The following is a 20,198-nucleotide window of genomic DNA, read 5'->3' as shown; positions in this document are numbered from 1 at the left end:
TTTAAGATGTTGAAAATAAAGAAAGGAATAAGGAAGTATTATGGAAGTGAAGATCTGGAAACTACTTCAAGGGAATGACATTTGAACTTAGTATGTAGGGAGGAGTGTCTTTAAAAGAGAAGACTAGTATCTGAGGTTTGATCATGTTAAGCTGGTGACAAGTCATGATAGAGTACTGATAAAATAAAAGATGAAATACAGATTTTGATTTAGTGTAAAGTAAGTATGTAAAGAAGTGAAGTTTGCAGCTAAACCTCATTTTCGTTGTATTTTGTACAAGTACCTTGGTTGCCAATGTTTTTTCTTATGTGCACAGTAGTGATAGTGATTATGCAATATATGCTACAAGGTTCACATGAAGGCTTTTCAATCTGATGCCAGAAGAGACTTCAACTCATGAAGTATTACATATGTTTGGCACGTGCACAACAGGGTGTGTCTGCTTTATACAATTGCGTGTAAAGTTGATAATGCCCCAAGCATATTTATTATGATAATTCCTTGATTAGCTTGCTGGTTGCTAAATCACTGTAGGCTCCAAAACAATACAAAATGGTTTATTTTTCCCTAGGCAGGCTTGACGAGCTGTAGTTGGACTGCAGTCTATTTTTAATTCCAATGCCTAACCTGCTGTGTTGCTCATGTCTGCTACTTGGGAATTCATCTTACAGTTACTATCATTTCTCTAGCACCTAAATGTCCTGGGAATTGCAAAATGTCTCTGTCTTCCTCTGTAAAACATTGTTACTAGCTTCAGGTCTTTTCTTTTTCATCCCTGCAAGTTTCTAATCATGAAAGCTACACTCCCTACCACATCTCCTCACAAGGCCTGGAAAGTAGGATGAGGAGCCTGAGGACATTTGCCTGTCTGTGTTCAATTGCATTTTAGCTTAAAATTAAAGCTTTTTGTAATTTCTCACATTTATAATCCTCACTATTAAAAGTCCCCAAATTGGAGAATTCTTTCTCAGTAGCTTTGTCTCCACCGTCTGTTAAGCCCACCCTTCAATATGAACTCATTTACCAGGTGTAGCCAGACCCGGAAGAGTGGCACTGATGTAGCTGCACTGCGTCCTTCAGAAATACAGAAGGTTGCATGTTGGATCATCCTGGGTAGGTCATCAGGAAATCAGATGCACTGCAAGAGTTAAAAGGTAGATAACCAGTCCAAGAAGAAGGTGGCTCTAGTAATTCAGACAGGCCGGATACAGATGACAACTGCAGATCACTCTTTCAGAGCTAACTAGTGCTGCAATTGTTGGGTTTTCCACAGACTATAAGCATTTCCTTCAAGAAAAAGAGTATTTTGTTTTATGTGCCTATGTGCATGCACGTGTTACTTTGCACATATACATCTATAATTTCATTTGTGGTCATGATACAAAGATCCTTTATACTTTTTAGATTCCAGATTTTTGTAAACTTCTGTAAATTTGAATGCTTTGCAATTATTCCAGGGAGTTTAGATCAGGTCTTATTCCTTGTGTTATCAAGACACTCATAAATATTAGTGAATGACACCATTCATATGAATAGTCTCTAGAGAAGTCTTTTTTTAATGAAAATAGGCTGTTTATTTGCATAGTTTACTTCCTGATCCCATATCAGTGTTTTTACTCTTCTTAAACTCCAGATAAGACTTCACTTTTCTCCCCAGATGCATTTTGATAGTCCTGGTAAGCATGTTTATCAAAAATCTTGAAAAATATAAATAAAATAGCTACTATTTTATCTATTATTTATATTCATGTTTTTTGCTTTTTCCTCTAATTATTCAAGTCTGGAATGTATACCTTTATGCTGACCAAAATTTTAAAAAGTGTTACAAAAATATGCATAAGAAATAATGTCCCCCCAAAAATACGGACTTAACAGGAGTTCAGTTGATCTGATTTAGCTGTAGCAATAAATAGTGTTTATTTAAGTGTCTTAGTCTGTGTAGTAACTTTTGATCAAATTATTTAGTGAAAAATGATAGTGATCAGGTTATCAAAGATACTTTGTAAGTTTTGTTATTGTAGCTTTAGAATTAAACTTATAATAAATTATAGTAACGAGTCCTATGCTTTGCTGTGTGGAACTGTGCAACTTATTCGGTCAAACTGTACTTCAGTCTCTTAATTCTTTACTTGCATTTCTCTCCTCTTCCTAGCTCTCCATATCAACCAGGCCTCCATTGTACATTGTATGAATTGGAATATAAGGAAATCCTTATTTCTGCTACAGTCGGGTTCTTCTGCTTTAAAATTGTCATGCTCATACTTGGTGGTGAGGACACAAGTAACCTGTCTAAATGGATCCAACTGCAATTAGGGATCCGAGGACTTAACAACCTATCTCCTATTCTGTATAAACTGCTTTTATATTCAGCCCAAAATTTCAAGAGGAATCTCCTGAACACAAATAGAGTCATATAAGGTTGGAAAATTCCAGAGCACGCTTCTTTATGCACAATTCTTACTAATTCAAAGCTGTTAACTTTTGAACCTTCATGGTACTCAGTTTACGAGAACACAGTGTTATTTGAAATGTGGCGAGGTGTTAGGCATAGTAAGTCCAAACTTGGAGTGCCCTCATAGGAATTGGAAGAAGAACAATAGAAATCTTATAAAATAGGGCTAGAAGATGCCACTGGAAAGTTTCTTATAACATTTAATTAAATCTCCCTGGTTTCAGTTTAAACCCATTATTTCTTGTCATATCCATAGAGTACAATTAATTCTCTCATTGCAGCAAAGTTTATTTGTGGAAGATAGTTATTATTACGTATTTTTTTTTCTCTCTCTTCTATTACAGAACTGATCAGACTCTTGCTGTCTTATAGGTTATATTTTCTCATTAGTAAGGTGGTCCATTTACTTGAAGCATTATGCCCCAAACTCAGTACAGTTCTTCAATTGACTCTTTTGAAAATAAAGCGGAAAAATTACTATACCTGCCTTGTATGTGATGCTGCGGAAAAATTACTATACCTGCTTTGTATGTGATGCTTCTATTTATATATCCCAGTATGATGTTTGCTTTCTTCATAATAGTATGACAGTGTTGACTTATGTCTTTAATGTGTGTTTTTCATCAAAGATAAGTATTTTAAATCTGAGATTTCTTTAAATAATGCCCTTTTAAAAATGAGATTTCAACAGTTAGCGGTGTTTAAAAAAGTTTAATTGTTAAAAAAAAAAGATTTATTTTATCTTCTTGAAACCTGGAAGTGAACTTTTTTCTGTACTAATGGCAGCAGATTTTCCAGTAATGGCTTTGTTCCTTCCTTCTGTGCCACGGAGGTCTGATGTGGCATCTTGATAATATTTCTTTCTGTAGTCGGAATCTTGCTCATGCCTCTGGACATGGAATTCTAAGGGAATTCTACGGCCAAGGTAAAGCACTTCAGTTATTGTTCAGATAACTGGAGCCCTTTCAATCAGTACCTTCTCAATAAATACCTTCTCGATGAATACCTCACATTTTGATTGCCTGGGAGAGTTTGATTTGTATAACTTCTATAATTTTGTCTGTAATTACTTCCTACTACATAGGTCCATACTCTTTAGCTCATGGCTTGGGTTGCGTCAGCTGAAGGCAGTTGGATAGCTCTCAGCGCAGCAAAACGAGGAAGCTATCCAACTGGTTTCAGCTGATACAACCCAAGCTCTGAGAGCATCAAAATGAGGAAGCTATGCTTAGGATACTTCGTGTCAGAACTCCTTTACCAGTCCCAGTATGGAATGGTATTTTATTGAAAAGAAATTGTAAAGACAGAGGTATTTATTTCTGCCTTCTAAATGGCTAAGGCAGTTCTATCTTGGTGTAATTATCTTTTTGGCGTTCTTCACATGTTGTTTTACCTCTCCATATCTCTTAACAGAACTAATCAGTCGTCACACCCGTCCTTTCAAATTTTAGCTTCCTTTCTAGGAATCTTGCTGTTGGCCAGAATATAACGTCCTAGCACTTGTTTCATTTTGTTTTGTTTCTGCCTCATCTTTTGTTTAGCTTTAATTATATTCTTGAATGTGATTTTTGTTACTCATTTGCTTAATAATCTTCATGCTGATTCCATTGTCTTTAATTTTTAAATTTCCCTTTCAGATTTCTATCAGATAAAACCACTGCCTTCTAAAAGCCTAACATTATAATGCTTCCCTTGATATTATGTTTCTTCCTCCACCCACATTTGCTCTGCATTTTGATTTCGGTACAAATGGGACCACGCTTAATTCCATTTCCATCAGTTCCCTTCCTCTTTATAAATTATCAAGCCATCTTCCACCTAAGCCAACACTGCTTTGTTTCCAACTGCTTTATTTGAAGGTAGACTTCACATCCAATAGGTTAATGTCTAAAATTGACAGACTTTAAAGAAGATCTTTTTTTTAGCCAACTCCCTTCAAATCAAGGATACATATACATTTGTAAAATATATACATAATATTATATAAATGTATAATAATTCCAAGGATCTTTTTCATTTCTGAATTCACAGATGGGATAGCTATAGTGGCTGTTCTTCATTGCCCTTCATACCTAAGCATCTTTAATGTATCAGCTAGCTAATTTTCATGTGAAACACTTGTTTTCATGTGGAATACTGGTACATCCGAATGACATATTCCTGTCCATGTAGAAGTAAGAGATCAGCTCTTCCATTTATCTATTTCATGTCTCATTTTCTTAAAAAGCAGTGCCATGTGAAAGAAGATAGCAGCAGCAGGATATTTGTGAATGTGTGGCACTATTATTTGATGTGTGCACCATTTTTGTTTTTTATTTCGTTGATTCAGTTAGTCAATAAGTGATGTAAGCAGTAAGAATAAAATACAGCAGACTGCCTGTTTCACTCCTTTTTCATTAAAGGACTGTTAAAAAAATTCAGGTGTGTGGAGAAAAAGAAGGCAGGTTGTCAGGGTGGAGCACAGCTTTGGGGCTTTGGTCCAAAATCTCTCCTAACCCTTGACATTTACGTTCTACAGGTGGTCTGAGCTTTTGAGACAACATTTTGGTTTGCTGTCATGGAACATGTTATGCTTGGTCTATCATGTGTCCCTAATGACCAATGCAGATAGATGTCTATGGGGAAAGACACTGCTAATGACACCAGGAATTGAAGCAAGCAGCTGTAGAAGAATGTTTTGTTCCTAATTCTTGGTGAGCCAAATAATGAGCAGGAAAAACAGAATTGTTGCTTTTGAAATCGTATTTACAACCCATTTAATTGGTTTATATAGTGAGAAGCTAAACTTGGCTTTATAAAATGAAATATGTTAGCTGATAAGTTATTTGTGCCCTGTATTTATTTAGTATCCTTCACATGTGGAAAAAATAAGATACTAAATAAAAAAAATTGCCAAAACAATTAGAGTGAAAAAAATCTGGTAATTAACTATTATTTTTCACAAAACTAGTCTAATTACAAATCAGTCATGGTAAAATGAAAGGTCAATAACTACAGATGCATAATTTCTCTCTGATAGATTGCTGTTTGAAAATAGGTTTATGACAATTATGTGATTAATTTCCTTTTATTAAACAGCATTATGAGACTTCATGTTGCATTCATCAGTTTATTACTGATACTTTTTCTCTTCAGTTGCAAATTAATCCTGGATAACATGAGGGCAGAATAGAAGCTCAGGTAGACTGAGGATCTCTTCCTCTGATGTTATTTTGTGTTGCAGGACTGTCAGACAAGCAGATCTGAATTAAAAACAGAAACTGGCTGTATCACCCCAAGCAAAAAAAAAAAAAAAAAAAAAAAAAAAGAAAAGAAAAAGTACCTTGGTGGCTATCTCATGCCAAAGCCTATTGGGTTTCAGGAATTAGACTTTCTGTTTTTTTGCCCAAAGTCTTCCAGCGTCAGTGCAGTAAATGTCCTCAAACGTATTCGGATGTTCCCTCAGTCACTCTGGTGGGGCCCTGTACAGAACTCGGTGGCCGCTGCCGCTTGCCTGCAACGCGGCCGGGGAAGGTCATTTGTTGTATGCTAGGGTTTTATCTCGCAGCCTCACGGTCAGGATACTCAGCCTGGCAGTAGGGCGTCCAGTTCTGTTCATTTCCTTTTCTTCTTGAAAATAATTCGCTTTAATCCTGGAAGATGCAGAAGATGGACAAATCTTTTTTGTTGTTGTTGTTTGATTATCTGCATATTTTTAATGCTGGGCTAATTGAGTCAAATCCTTCTTGAGTCTCGCCGTTATCTGGATTTCTTTGACAATACATTCTTCAAAAGGGGTACTAACAGCCTTAACTGTCTACAGAAGAGGTGAACGGCACTGTCTGTCTGTCACGGGCTTTGAAGGCTCTCATATGACTAGGTAATTCTGGGCTTCTCGTTCTGCGCCAGCTGGAGGGTGGACGCGCAGCAGGATGAAAGGCGCCAGAAGTCCTACTGAAGCGATTTTTATAAATAAATGTAGCTATGTAATCATTTGGTTAACTTGTTATTCAACCAGTGCAGTGCAGTCTCTGGCCTTAAATCCAGCTTAGCATGTTGATATGTTTCGGTTGCATAGTGCTACCAGCAAACTGACTTGTTTGACATATTCAGCCATTTGGAAACTTATTTTATGTTCAGAAACTTCTTTTATGTTCAGTAGTCAATGCTAGAGGATGCAGTCATTTGAAAAAAAAATAAAATAGGAATTTGGGAGTTAGAAAAATGAAAGAATCTGGTTGTCTTCTGGCAAGTTTTTTGGTTCTGGTTATCTGCAAAGTATATACCTCTTGTCAGTATAAATAGGGAGTGCCTGTATAAACATTCTTGTTTCGCCTGTTCCACATAATAGTTTCTTGTATCGTATTTCTTCTGACCTCGCTATCTGAAACCAATTACAGGAGATCCATTTGGGCTGCATCTATTTTCATAAGAAGCCCAGGCAGCAGTGTTTTTCTCAGAGATGAATATCAACATCAAATATGCTTCTGAGTGCTTTGTTATTTATGTTTCAGAGAGATTTTGTAGCCTTCAGCTCTCAAGAATGTGTCACGCTGTGCTGTTTATACACTGACGATATTAATGGGCGTAGATGTCATTTTTCATTTTAACGTCTCAAATGCAACAGGCTGATAGGTTAAACATTCCTATTTTTAAAGGAAAGATATGAGTGACATCTGTTCCTAAAAATACATATGTATTTATTTTTTAAAGGAACAAAGTAATCAGTTTACCTTCTTGTATTGGCAACTTTCACTTTATTAAAGTGATAACTCTTTAAAAATTACTTTGAGACATGCTTAAATGAAATAAAAAGGTTTGGAATACAAAATAAAATCAAATTGTGTCTCGTGGAATTATCTCCCACAAACAGTAAAATATACCACAATTTATCAACTCCATTAGGGTAAATTATACACAATTATTTTCATTTTTGTTTTGCTTACATTTTAGCTATATGCCAGAGCTCTACAGAAAAAACCTAGAAGTAGTGTTCTTAATACATATTTTACTACAAGACAAAGAGAGTTCTGAAAACCATATGCCCAAATTTCCTGCTTATATAGCCATTACTTAAAGTATTATAATGATTTTCATTTACATTATTAAAATCATTTCTAATCCTCAGTTCTTTTTATTGTTTTTGTCTACACTGACATTTTTCGTATAGTTTTACTAATTTACCTAACTTAATTAAGGAAAAGTGCCCACTAAATTTGAAACAAATGTTTTTGGAAACTGGATACGGTTTTGCCTGCCTCAGAATCCTTTCTTGCTGCTGTTAATTTGAGGTAGGACTCAACAAAGTTTTAATCGGCTCGATTTATAAACATCTGTTAGTTTGTTTTCATGGAACCCCTTTTAGACCACATTTTCTTATCAAATTAGTTTCCAGAAATTTATAAGTTATACCAGTTCTTACTGGAAATGTATGTGTAAACTGTTAATTTTGAAGGACACTTCTGAGTTGTCAATTTGCTTTGCAAAGGTGTAATAAGAGCAAATGAATTGGTAGACCTGCATATTTTATAGTCTCATAATTTTCACTTGAGAATAATGCCAATAATAATTTCTTTGAAATTAAGAATATGTTTCTGGGAGGTTGTTTACTGAGTAGCAAAATCTAAAATTAAGCAGTACATTGGGAGAAAAAAGTACCATGTGGTAACTGCTCTAAGAACAAAGGCTGACAGTGATTTCTCTTTATGAGTTTTAAATCATCTCTGATCTTTTGAAATTGTTTTCGGTCCTTGTTCTATCTCCTGTGTTTACAGTAATCTAAACTGCCACAATAAGATCACTGAAGTATTCAGTAGTCATCATTTATAAGACATTCTGTATTAAAGATGAGCCTTTATTCCTTTAAAGATATCCCTACCAGCACATATAAATCAAAATAGTTTAAGTAGGAGAGCCTTTTATGCAAACATATCCTGTTGTGCTACCTTTCTTTTTCATTTTGTAGTTAGTGGTAGGAATTCATGCTTTCTTGTACTGATTCTATGTTAGTATGCAAGCTATGATTTGAAATTATCCTGGCTAGCTTAAATCTAAGGCACATCATACTCTAATTCTCTAATTTTCAAGTACTGTAAATGTACAGCTTTGCCAGATGCTTGCTTGCTTGCTTTTGTACTGATGTGAGATGAATTTGCTTCTGTGGAAGATTAGGACACTGAAACTACTTGCAGACTGTTCCAGATACTTCAAAATATACACCAGAGCTATAGCATTATGTTTTTAGTACATAATTTTCCAGATAACGTCCCTGTAATGAACTTCCTGCTACTGCCACAAGTTAGAAAAGATGTGTATTTTTATGGTTCTTCCCATCTTCTTTAACTACAGATTTCTTCACTTGTTCTTGTGGCAGTATCATCCTGGTTGGTGAGGTTGGTTTTCCTGCACAGTCTCCTATTAATTCAGGGATGTAATAGTTTTCTCTCTTTAATTCAGATTGCCCTTTCAGAGAATTTTAAAGATTGGGAAGGTTTATAAATTCAGTGTAGATCTTCTGTTCAGGCACTTAATCCATGTTTTGTGTTTATACCACTGCAAGATGTTGGGTCCAAATCCTGGTGCCCCTGAAATCACCAGATATTTATCTCTGATCTCAGACAGAGCAGGATTGTCCTCTGGGATCTGCTCAAGACCTGCGATTGCAGAAGAGATTATGCTGTTCACATAGGAAGCAGGGCATCCAGTGATTCCTTGGTAACAAAATATCTCAAGTGCACTTTGTAATATGTTAACTTTTATTTATTTTTGAAGGCGAGAAGCTGGTTGTGTGTGTCTCGTTGCTTAGGTTCAGAGGAATGTGTAGTCTTTGTAACGCTGACCTGTAATTACTTGAGAATTTGATGAAACAATAGGGGGATTGTTGTGGGAATGTCTCCAAATGTTAAAAGTATGCTCGGCAAACTTTGCACCAGAGCCTTCTGCGGGGAGACGAATCAATGTTGTTAGGAGATGGTGCTAGTGCACTCAGTTTGTTTACTTTGGTTTTCTCTGTCTGCCTGCCTTCTCAGAAAACTTGCTTGGAGCCAGACTGTAGCAGCCCTCTCTCTGTCTTTTCATAATTGATCAGGGGATGACTGCCTTCCCCGAGGGTTAAGACGTGGCAACTTTTTCTGTTTGCTCAGCATCTCAATGCAGTAGTTCAAACATTGTTCACACCAGCTGGCAGTGTAATGCCATATGCACATCTTGTCAAAGCAACTGTTGTCATGGATACTAGAAACTATCTTAAAAACCAGCTCATTTGAGTCTAATCAAAATTGTACCTTTCTTTATCGGCAGCGAATCTTTATTATTCTGGGGACTATCGATCAAGTTGCATTTATTGTGTTCTGTTCTGCATACAGTACGTTGTAACAACATACTTAGCGGTGTGATGTATTTTAAAGCTGTAATTGCTACTTACTGAACTGGCTTTAAAAAACAGAGTTCTTCAGTTAGTTTCAGTGTAAAGGTTTTGAATTGGGTTTTTTAATCTCTTAATAAGTACTGCTGCATTTTAAAAATGATTTTACATGCAAAAATAATTTACAGTAGCCTTCCTCTGGTAATGGAATGTTTGTATACATTTCATATTTAACTGTATTTTGCTGAGTTGCAATGAAAACATAAAATAAATGAAAATATTTTGTATTTTGATTGGGATACTGTCATCCCCAGAGTCTGATCTGATTGGTGGAGTAGTAATTTCTTTGTTCTCTGATTTTCCTAAGAATGCAAATGAAAACCACTCATTTTTATTTGGCATTAAAACTACACTTTATTTTGTCAAAGGAGAGGTTTCTCCTTGATTTGTAAGTACAAAAAGTGTTTTTAATCTTCAATGAATATCCTTATTAATTCACTTTCAAGATAATCTGATGTTGATTTGTCAAATTTAATTACAGCTTCCGGTAACACTTGAAGTCTACTTGCTTTTGCTTCAAAATTGTAATATGAAAATGCAAATTGAATGATAATTTACAAGGGAGTGGGCATTTTAGTTGAACACTCAAAGAGAAGTTCCTTGTGGAAATGAGGCTATTGATGCAGTTTATGATTTTTCCTCTTCAAGCACTTTAAACAAATTAACTTTATTTCCTGCAGGATTTCATGTACATCCATAAATTCTAGTGAAGTCACATATATGTACATTTAGATGATTTTCTTAATATTTTAAGTAAAACAAAACCAAACCGAACTGTGAGGGCTATCAAATACAAATTGAACAGGAGGAGGTTGCATTTGTTTAAATGGACTTTTACATAATGTTAACACTGAGTAACCTGTCTCTTTCTAGGAATTGGTAGAACTTATATGCTTTTTTTTTTCTTTCTTTCTTTTTATTTGTAGGCACTCCAGGCAGCAAGACAGCTGCTTTTACAGCAACAGACAGGTGGACTGAAATCTCCTAAGGGCAGTGAGAAACAGAGACCACTGCAGGTTAGTAAAGTGTCCTTGTCCTTGGGGCCTTATTCTCAGGGCAGAGCGTTGTGCTTGCTCACACGCGTGTGTGTGCGTGTGTATGCCTACACTCTATTATGGTGTATGTGCATATTCACATAGAAGAGGATATAGGCTTGTATGATGGTGACTTGCTTTTAATTCACAGAGAAAATTCATTGTAAGTAATAAAAGCTATGTGTCCGTTACAACAAACATCTATTAAGACTAAGTCTGTGTTCAACAGCTACGGCACGAATGACTTCCTTATAAATACATTGCAAGATTTGTATGAGGTTTCTGTACATACCTGGATTAAAATGTGAAAATTACTGTGTTAAGACTAGGAGTAAAACAGCATACAGGAAAAATTGCCAGAATAACTCATCCACACTATGTCTAAGTGACAAATACAGAAGTGTACAGAAACTACCAACACAACTGCAGAAAGTACGAAAAAGCTGCTTCTGTTGTTTTAGAAGAACATTTGTCTTAGTTTCATACTGGGATGCTCTTGGGTTTCAGATAATATTATGGTAAATAAGAGTTCTGTTACTGAATAATTGTTTTAGATGCATTATTAGTAAAACTGTGGGTACTGTTCGTAGGAGAGAAGCATTGAAACTTTTCATGGGACTTACTTTTTGAGATTTTAATTCCTTTGCGGATTTGTTGCTGATTCAGAGTTACCTATGAGATTGCATTCTGCAGACAAAACTCATTGCATATAAACAAAGTATGAGTGTTTGACTGCTGAATTACAGTCTGTTATAGACAAAAGATGTACACCCACATCTATTTTTGTGGGTGAGCCTTTTGGAACTTCCCCTGTTTTCTGATGGAATAGTGTGTTTTTATCTGACTTTTACTTTTTGGGATGCATAATGGAGGGTCCCCAGACACCAAGGTTTATCCTTTTTTTATTGGTGAGATATTGTGAAATATGATCACTCATGCAATTTTTGTATAATTCACATTGTCTCCCTTCTGTGCGAAACTTCCTGAGGGAATGTTAGACTGCTGATAGTTTTTTATCTTTCTTCAAATGTACTTTTAAAATTGTATTTATTTGCTCAGATCCAAACACGAACTTAGGGAAATGACTGAAGAGAATGGAAAAAAATACCTGTCCAGTTGGCATCTTGCCGTACTGTAGTTGTAGTCAGGTGTAGAGAGGGTAGGAGTTCTGGGACCATCTCAGCTTTCCTCTCTTTGCCCTTGACTTTACTTTTTATTAAATATCTTTTAAGCTGAAGGCACACACGAAGAGTAGTCATAAAGGCAGCAGCTTATGACTATGTATTTTCGTAAGTTTTGGGGAATGGAACTGGTGACCTTGCAGGGTCAATCCTTGGGGGTGACGGATTAAATGAAGGTGGTGGAAGCAGTTTGTTCTGCCAGGTGCTTATTTGGAAAAGAACATCAGCAGTAATAAGAGAGTACAAGGTCGATCTAGCCTGATGTCCTGTCTCTAAACTGCCAACAATGGATGCTTAGAGAAGTGTGAAAAACAGGCAGAAATAAGGATATTTTCCTAATATATGTTTCCCAGTAAAGTTAGTTTACTTTAGTGCTCCAGCCTGGAAACTGCAGCAGTTTGGGGGCTGCCGACTTCCCGCTCACTTTCCCCACCTATTCGTAAACTGTTTTTGCAAGACAAAAGAAATTTGGGGCTGAACTATTTGTGATAGACACCAATGGGGGACGAGAAAGCCCTCTTTGGAGACAAATGCAGCCGTAATCATAGCCCAGAGGGATGAGGACGGGGAGAGGGAGATCTTGTGCTTTCACACTCACAGGGGACCAAGGGGCTGGCCTGGCGGACGCCACGGGAGGGGGTATTGCAGACACCTCCGATATTACCTGGCTCCCAGGAAGAGTCAGTGCTGAGGCAGGAAGGAGCAAATAAAGCAAGTGATTTTCCTTTCAGGATTGCTCTATGCTTCCTAAAGCCAAGATAACTGCATGTTGGGAAGTTTTCTTTCAGGTGACCAGGATGTACACAGTGACAGTGGCTAATAAAGCGCTGGACACTTAATTTAGTTCATTTTTAAATGAGAGGAACATGGAATTTGCTCCCAGGCTTTGCTTTACGTATCAAATGTCATGTAAATTCAGGTATGAGCACACATTCCATTTTAATTTTCTTCTTTAGTGAAGAGGATATATAAAGATTTTGAAAATGAGACCTTTGAGCTTTTCTATTTCTGTCTTTTACTGTTACTACAGAGCTTTTTTTGTTCCTGTGTAGTGGAAATTTACATTTTGAGCATTGTGATCCCTCCTTGGCCAAATAGGGTAATATGGGTCATAAAATTGTACAGTATTATTATTTTATTATGCCAAATTTAATGGTAACTTTAGCCAAAATCTCCTAGGAGTAGGAATTGATAAATGTACCTAAACAATTTGAGGTTTATAAGACAGAAATACTTGCGCTTGTGTTTCTGGTAAAAGAAAGAGGCTTCTCCCAATATTGAAAATACTTTAATATTAGTGTATTTCTAATTTCCTTTAGTTTTAAAGCAATTTACCGGTCTGACTGGTAAAAAACTAGCTTTTAAAACTAGCTCATGCATCTGCAGGCAAATGCTGGGTGTTAGGTGATCTTTGCACCTAATATCCTTTGCACCCTTTTCACACCTGCTGTGTGCCCCATATTTTGATGTAAACTATGCTGTTGTTCCACATGCTAAAGAAGGAAAACCTAGTATGAATTTTATTGTCCATCTTGTTGTATTTCGTGAGTATTTTTGGAAATACAGCGTATGACATTTTTATATATATATTCTCTTTGTTATTCTGTAACGTATTAAATATTTTAGCGGCCTACAGCACCTACTAGCTTATGGGCAGGTTGAAAACCTATTGAAGAAACCTTCAAATTTGCACAAACAGGGTATTGAGTAAGTGGCCAAGTTCTACTGCACTTTACAAAGCAAGTGGCATTAGAGAACCTCTGTTTTTTTTCCTAGAAGAATTGGATTATTTTTTATATACTTCATACTCAAAATCTTTTTTTTTTTTAATTTAGTATATGATCTACTGTAAAAGGTAGAGAATTTCTGAGGTTGGCAATTTTATTTGTTTTATTTTTTAATGCAGAAATATCCTTATCTAGCAGGTTCTCTATAATTTTCAGGAGGTGGAGGTTTTTTTGTATTTAGATTGTGAGTTAAGTCAATAGCTGCAAAAATATTAGTTTTACGTAGATGCTTATCTTGATCAACTATTACTTTGATTTACATTTTTTCTGGGTTTCAGACTGCAGATGGCATAACCATTAGCATCTCTTATGCAAAATAGAAAGAGAAAAACACCCCATCTGACAAGCTTGAGTACCAATTGTAATAGTGATTTTACTTTCATGTATAGATATCTGAATAAATGTATTTGAAACATGTTTATATATGCCATTCATTACATGATGCATGAATTGAATGGATCCAATCAGTATACATTGATTAATGACGTATTGCAGAATAGTTAAGTAGGGATTGTGATGAGAGTTGAGGATAATGTTAACCAGAGTATGATGAAATAATAGAATTTACTTTCTTACTGTGCATCCTGAAAAACATACTTCAGTAGTAAGGTTAAGGTTTCTGTAGTATGGATTTTTGTTTTAGAATATTTTTTCTTTTCTGCAAGCTGTGATTGTGGTAATCTATGGTGAAGTGAGCTGATTATTGTCATGGAACTATTTCACTTTGTAGCATCAGATTTCCAGAGTAGGTATAATAAGGAAAATGTCCCTTTGAGTCTTAGAACCTGTAGATCATTCTTCTGTGGCAAAAAATAACTTCTTATGGCCACTGAAGAATCTGGTGTCATCTAGGTTAGGTTTAAAACTGGCAACATCTTGTTACATTTACAGCTATGAGAGAGACTTGCGGTTCTTCCAGGACTGTGCAGAGTAGAAGTGTAATTCGAAGGTAAATGCTATCAATTTACTACCATAGTTGGGTGTTAGCCTACAGCATTAGAATTATTTCCCTTGTGCCAGGTAGTCAACTCTTAGTTACCCTGCTTGGTCCATGATTCACATACTACTGTGGTTTGTATAGCACAGTGATTTGGACAGCTAGTTATAATCTTATTTTATTTTCCCTCAAGATCTATGAAGAGCTTAACTCTTTTTATTCCCTGTAATGTCTCTAATTAAATAGTTTATTTTCATAAAGACAGACTTTGAACTTTATCTTGATTAGAATACGTAGATAATTATCTTCACTCTCGTAAGTTAATGTACCTACAGTCTCGTGAGTTAATGTACCTACAATTAACTAGTTAGTTATTTATTCCTTCATGCCAGCAGATTTGTTGTTTCAACATTAGTACTAATTCCTTCTGTATTAGGATGGCATGTCAGGAAATCATGACTCTTGAAATCAAAGGGTTAAGCTCGGTGTGTACCAAGGCTGGTGTATAAATATCATGCTGTATGGACTATAGAGTTGTTAAGGTAAGCTTTGTTTGTTTAGCAAGAGCACTTCATTGAAGTGTAATAATTTGATAAAATTTGGGGACGGTAAGTGTACATTTAAGTTTAATTAATGTTTGTTGCATTAGTGCATACTATCAGAAGAATCATGTCTTATAAAAATGTGTATGGGCAAAATGCAAAAATTTAGATCTTACAGTTTTATAGAATAGTCCATTCAACTATAAGTACATCAGAATGTGCTTGAATAAAGTGATTTTAGGCTCTGATTTGTCAAAGGTCATTGATCACAGAAAATAATGTTACCATAGGTGAAAAAAGGAAAATAGGAAAATAATTAGGTTGAAAATACCCTCAATATCTGAAGTATTTTGTGTTGGTTGAGATTTGAATAGGTCATTGATAACCATATGAGATAAGAGGTAGCAGTGGCATTTATAGGATGTATTTATATCGTGTAGACCATGAAGAACAAGTGGTTAGGGGAGGATGAGTAGTTGTGGGTACATACTTTTCTTGAGAATGTGGAAAACTTAAGTGTGAAGAGATATTCATGGCTGCTTCTCTTGAAGCCTGCATGCTTTCCTTGCCTCAGTGTTACTACCTTCTAATTTGGTCATCTCCCTTTGGAACTTCATAGGGGTATGAATGTAAAATTGATTACACATAATAAATTAGCAAACATACAATTAACATTGTAACTTTACTTGCTTTTTTAAACATATGTAAGGAGCTGGTGAGAGATAAGAAGTTAAGAAAAAGAAGCAAAAAGCTCTGATTTAAATGTTATCCTCTGGCTTACAGATACTAACTGCAAATGTGCATGTGTAATGTCAGTAAAAAATTCCAGTTTAAAAAAAGTTAAATAAGTGTTATGGATGTTACTTTGGTCAACTTTTGTTTGCGTCAGGTTAAATAAAAATAGAAAGTAATGCAATTAGTCCAAAACTGTCTTTCCAAAAACTACATGCTATATATTTCTTTATATTGCAGTGCATCCTACTAGGCGTAGGAAGGAGAAAGATTTGGTATGTGCTAGAAAGCATGGATTTAGAAAGATGCAAATGCCTAATATATAGTGTGAGAGGCGAGTAGTGATAAACAGTCTTTTTTCCCTCTCGAGTATAATTCTGGAGGAAATTCGTGGCCTACATATAAGCAAACATTGCAGCTTGGGGTAAATTAAATCGGGAAGATAGCTGCTGAAAAGGCGTAAGTCCCACTTTCCCCTGTAAGTCTGTTAGGAAACATACGCAGTTATCCTCCAAGGTGAAGAAATTCGCATTAGTGATTCCCACTCCAAAGGCAAAGATAACCCCAAGAGATGGAGCGAAGGCAAGGAGTTATTTTTTTGGTAAGGTGGGCAGAGGAGGGAAATAGGAAATAGCCATGTTCAAGCTCAGTAATATAGAAAACAAGAATTCCATTTAAGGTAGAGGGATAAATACAATAATTAAAAAGAGAAAAAGAGCTGGATTTAATTTGTTGATTTATGGTAGAAGTGTATGTATAAGAAACTTGTTGGGTTATCCTCTTTTATTTGCATTCAGGTCCCCTCCACGCTCTTATGTCTTCTCTTTGGTAACCTATTTTGTGGTGATAACCCTGTTTTGTGTCTTTTGCCATTTTTCTGCAATCTTCCAAGAATAGATTTGTCACTTTTTACTCTTGAAAGTTTCTGATATTAAAAAATAAAAACAAAGAAGGTGACACTAGTTAGTAAATTAACACATAGCTATCACGTTGTAATGAAGAATCTGTATTTACGAGGTTAGTTTTGTTACATGTTTATGTCAAGTTTGACTTGTTATTATGATTTCCTTTTAATTTAAATTGAGTTTCTTCTTTATTGTATGTCATCTTGAAGTAGTATTTCCCATTGATAAAACAGTTGCCATTTTTTAGACATAAAATATCACAGCTAACCTTCTGATCTTTGTAATATGTGGAGAAAACATGCGCTCGTACTCCTGACAGAAACGAGTGAGGGGAAAGCGACTGCATCATGGCTTTGTCTGTACCTAACTGGGAGGAAAACCCTAGCTGGTGCGAAGATCGCGTCTTCTTCCTGAAAACATTGTTGCAAAGTTTTAAAAATTTTGGAGGCAGAGGAAAGAAGTATTACGCAAGTTCTGTTTACAGGTAGCAAATATGCAGATAACTGATTATTATTACTGTGTTGTAAGGGATTTCAGGGAGTATTTTAAAGTCAAACATATGTCAGTGCAGCATTCTGGCAGTCTGATGCGTCTTGTACCATACTCTGTTACTGTGACTGTCTCTGAATTGTTTATTACTAGTATCACCATCACGTCTTTCCTTTCCACTTTCTTGTTGATTTTCTGGTTAAGTAGCTGCTTCTAGAGAACTGGGAGGAGAGGGGAAGAGAATCCCAAGCGCACACACGCTCCTCTTCTTCATTTAGGTCCGGAAAGGCAGGTGTCTCCAGAGAGCTCCTAGGTCTTTTCACATAGCAGACCTGCAGACCTAACATCTCCTGGTGGAATCTGCACCCTGCTTCTTGCCAGGAAATATTGCTGTGCATGGGATGAATGAGCCAGTGTTTATATTCTGAACTCCAGGAGGCCCAGCCCTAAAAAAAAGAAAGAAAGAAAGAAAGAAAGAAAGAAAGAAAGAAAAGAGAGAGAGAGAGAGAGAGAGAGAGAAGCAGCAGCAGCTTTTTCACTTTTTTTACTTTGCTTTAACAGCTGGCAACCTCTGTGCGCCTCCAGCCCCTCTGACTGCGTTGCACGCGTTTGCAATTGCTCCTCTTCGTGCTGCCTGGGCAGTTCCGTTGTGGTGGGGGAGATGCAGGTTTCCTTGAGCCGCTCCTCCTCCTCCGGACTCTTGCAGCAGGTCACATCAGCCTCATTCTCTTACCAGCTGGCTGATTGCCCAGAAAAGCTTGTGAAGAGCTGAGAGGGGACGTGTGAATGGTTCCCCACTCAGCAGGCTCCTATTAAAGGGTCTACTCCCAGGCAGGCCCCTAATTACTCCCATTTAGGACTGCACCACTCAAGCAAGGGTATCTTGATACTCTTGAATATAACAAACATATTAGCGTACATTGATTTTAAAATAATGAATGCAGAAAAAACAGCTAAACAAAATTTTCTAGGAACACACTGGATTGTGTGTTTCATACAATTTTTAACTAGCAACCTACTCTCCATCCCTGTGAGATAAGGCCATCTGTGGATTTTTAAAAATGGTTTCTAGCTACAGTACCATTAAGAAGAAACACTTTCTCGTAATGTTTTGCATTTAATAACTCAATTACAAAAGTCAAGAAAGATTTTCTACCAAAAATAAAGTTTGTGACTAAATAATAAATAATCCTCAGTCAATAGTAGCAGATGCACCTTTCCACATGAAAATCAGTCACATTACATGGCCATTCCATACATTCCTTATGCAAATTACGTTCTGTACTTTTTTACATACTAATTTTACTTTGTGAATTAAATATTTGTCCTAAAATATTTTACTCACTGAACAATATTTTAGTTTTCTTTTTAGTTTGTGTGTTAGTTGTGCAATTGCTTTACCCGACAGGGGGACTTACTTACTCAGTATGTAGCAGAGGGGGAGCAGGCTAACAGGGAGTTACGGTGTATGCCAAGATCAACATAGGTGTTAATTTAGTTTATCAACACATCTGTATAAATTTAAGATTGAATTAAAAGCTATTAAAATTAAATAGATAAACATGCATAAATATTACACTACAGTGCTGTGGAAAATGTATGTGAGCATACCTGAAAGAGGGATCATACAGTGGAGCAGAAAAAGTCCATCATCAGCCCATCCTGCAAGACCTAGAAGGAACAATTCTAACAACTTCTAGCTCGATGTTCTAGGTCTTCTTATGCTTCTAATACGATTTTCTTCCTTGAGACAGATAGATGATGGTGATATGAAATAGAACTAATGGTGAAAAATGTTACTAAACACTACTTCAAAACTTTATTGCTTGATTATGTGAAGCTCTGAAAAACAATTGTACAATAATAATATGTACAAGATGTGCAGTGTGCCAACAGCATCAATATGCTTCAACAATGAACCTAAAGTGTAAATGAGGAATGAATTCTCTCCTAAGTATTCACAGTCAATCCATTTATTCAAGATTATGTTTCTCAATAGGATGGAAAAGCTCTACACAGTGCAGAGAAAAAGCCAGTACACTAACCCAATATATCAGAAAAAAAATCAAAATCAACTCTGTGCTTGAAAAAATATCATATCTAAATTTTTGCAGCTGTAATTTAGCACACAGACAGCTATGGACTTGATGCTTAAGAGTAATAAAAGTACCTACTTAAAAAAAAGCATTGTCCAAAATAAAATACAGTCTGAACTCATACACAAAACAGTGTTTGTTTGTGTTTCAAGAGCGCTTCAGGGTACCATGAAAAAACTCAGTTTGAGGACATGATCTCTGAAGTGGAAATAATAATGCCAATTTGAAGGTAGATGGTGATTGATGCTTTTTTTATATAAAAAAAAATCTAATTATAAAGGGTTGAACGCATACTGTGTGAACAAGGAAGAAAAATAGGAAGAAAAAATATATGACTGCAAACTTTCCATTATGATTGTGTTTTACCCATGGAAATGAAATGACAGGGTAAGTTTCTTAAGTCCAAATGAGGATTGGGCTAAGGAATAAAAATTAGAAAGCAATTTCCAGTAAATTATAGAAAATCAGTATTGCAAAGTGTAAAGTCATGTATTTTAGAACTTAAAAGAATTTTGTGCCTTAAGCTTGTGTCCATCACTTAGAGTGAAGAGGGAGGAGAGAAGTATTTGTCACTATGTGTCTGAGAACTGCCAGTGATACAACATAGTCAGGAACAAGGAATGTGCAATTCTAAATGATTA

General features: G+C 35.9%; 1 protein-coding gene across 1 annotated transcript in view; it reads left to right on the top strand.

The window, feature by feature from the left end:
- Positions 1–20,198, top strand: part of FOXP2 (forkhead box P2) — a 421,770-nt gene that overhangs the window by 289,549 nt on the left and 112,023 nt on the right. The window contains exon 5 of the mRNA XM_062583508.1: positions 10,781–10,870. Coding sequence (XP_062439492.1) covers positions 10,781–10,870 — 90 coding nt within the window. The remainder of the gene's footprint in view (positions 1–10,780; positions 10,871–20,198) is intronic.

Source organism: Rhea pennata, chromosome 1 (genome assembly GCF_028389875.1).
Source record: "Rhea pennata isolate bPtePen1 chromosome 1, bPtePen1.pri, whole genome shotgun sequence".
Taxonomy (NCBI): Eukaryota; Metazoa; Chordata; class Aves; order Rheiformes; family Rheidae; genus Rhea; species Rhea pennata.
This window is presented reverse-complemented; position numbering and strand designations above follow the sequence as displayed.